Source organism: Lepidothrix coronata, unplaced genomic scaffold, assembly GCF_001604755.1.
Source record: "Lepidothrix coronata isolate B3197 unplaced genomic scaffold, Lepidothrix_coronata-1.0 Scaffold601, whole genome shotgun sequence".
NCBI classification, from domain to species: Eukaryota; Metazoa; Chordata; class Aves; order Passeriformes; family Pipridae; genus Lepidothrix; species Lepidothrix coronata.
Genome location: NW_016690781.1, coordinates 1 through 961, shown reverse-complemented (window position 1 = coordinate 961; position 961 = coordinate 1). Strand labels below are relative to the sequence as shown.

Sequence of the window (961 nt, the reverse complement as noted above, 5' to 3'; positions counted from 1 at the left end):
GGAAGAGGCAGAGAGAGAGAGAGAGAGAGGAGCCAGGGAAGAGCAGAGCAGAGCAAGCGCCTCTCACTCACTCACGCTGTACCTTGGTCTCTACTTTTATCCCCAGAACCTGAACAAGTGGGAAAAACACACCGTTAGGGACGCAGGAATACGCAAGGATCCACCCGGGGATCCGCTCCTGGCTTTTCCCGGGAAAGGGAGGAGCTCACCTTGGTGTGGAAGTACTGGAAGATGTTCCTCAGGATGTCGGCCTCGACGCGGGGCAGGAGGAGCTCGCGGGGCGCGGCCACGGCCACGTGCCCGTAGCACAGGATGAGGGTGCTCTTGATCTTCTCCACCTCCGTGTCGCTCCGGTCCTGCGGGGGGGAAGAGGGAGGGAAGCAGGTTGGAGACGTCGACACCCGGAGGAAATGTGGCGTCATGGGTTGAAATTGGCCCCCCCCGAGAGTTTAGGGGGGGGCTCAGAGGTGATGGGTGCCAGGGCAGTGTTCCCTGGAGGGCCAGTCACCCCTCGTCCTGTTCGCTTCTGCTCCAAATCACATATACATCGTGGTGGTTTGGTCTGGGCCTTCCTCGGTGACCAGTTTGTAACCAAGGAAGGGCCCAGATTTACCCGGTATTCTCTACGATTTTTACGTAAGCCAAGCTATAAGAAGAAAGGAGGAAAGGTTTTTGCCCCTCTTTCCTTCCAGCAGCTTTGGAGGTGCAGGTTCCCTGCTGTTGAGTCTGTCAGGTTGGGGAGCGAGGCCTGGTAAGGCCTAGTGAGGCCTGGTGAAGCCTGGTGAGGCCTAGTGAGGCCTGGTAAGGCCTAGTGAGGTGTAGTGAGGCCTAGTGAGGCCTGGTAAGGCCTAGTGAGGTGTAGTGAGGCCTAGTGAGGCCTGGTAAGGCCTAGTGAGGTGTAGTGAGGCCTAGTGAGGCCTGGTAAGGCCTAGTGAGGTGTAGTGAGGCCTAGTGAGGTGTA

General features: G+C 58.1%; 1 protein-coding gene across 1 annotated transcript in view; it reads right to left on the bottom strand.

Annotated features, from left to right (window-relative positions):
- The window catches only part of LOC108510281 (maestro heat-like repeat-containing protein family member 1), a gene marked incomplete at its 3' end in the record, with an annotated part of 16798 nt that extends 16264 nt beyond the window's left edge, over positions 1-534 (bottom strand). The window contains exons 1-2 of the mRNA XM_017839948.1: positions 210-534; positions 83-109 (exon numbers count right to left, since the gene is read on the bottom strand). Of these exons, the coding sequence (XP_017695437.1) occupies positions 83-109; positions 210-422 (240 nt within the window). The remainder of the gene's footprint in view (positions 1-82; positions 110-209) is intronic.
- Between the last annotated feature and the right edge of the window lie 427 nt (positions 535-961).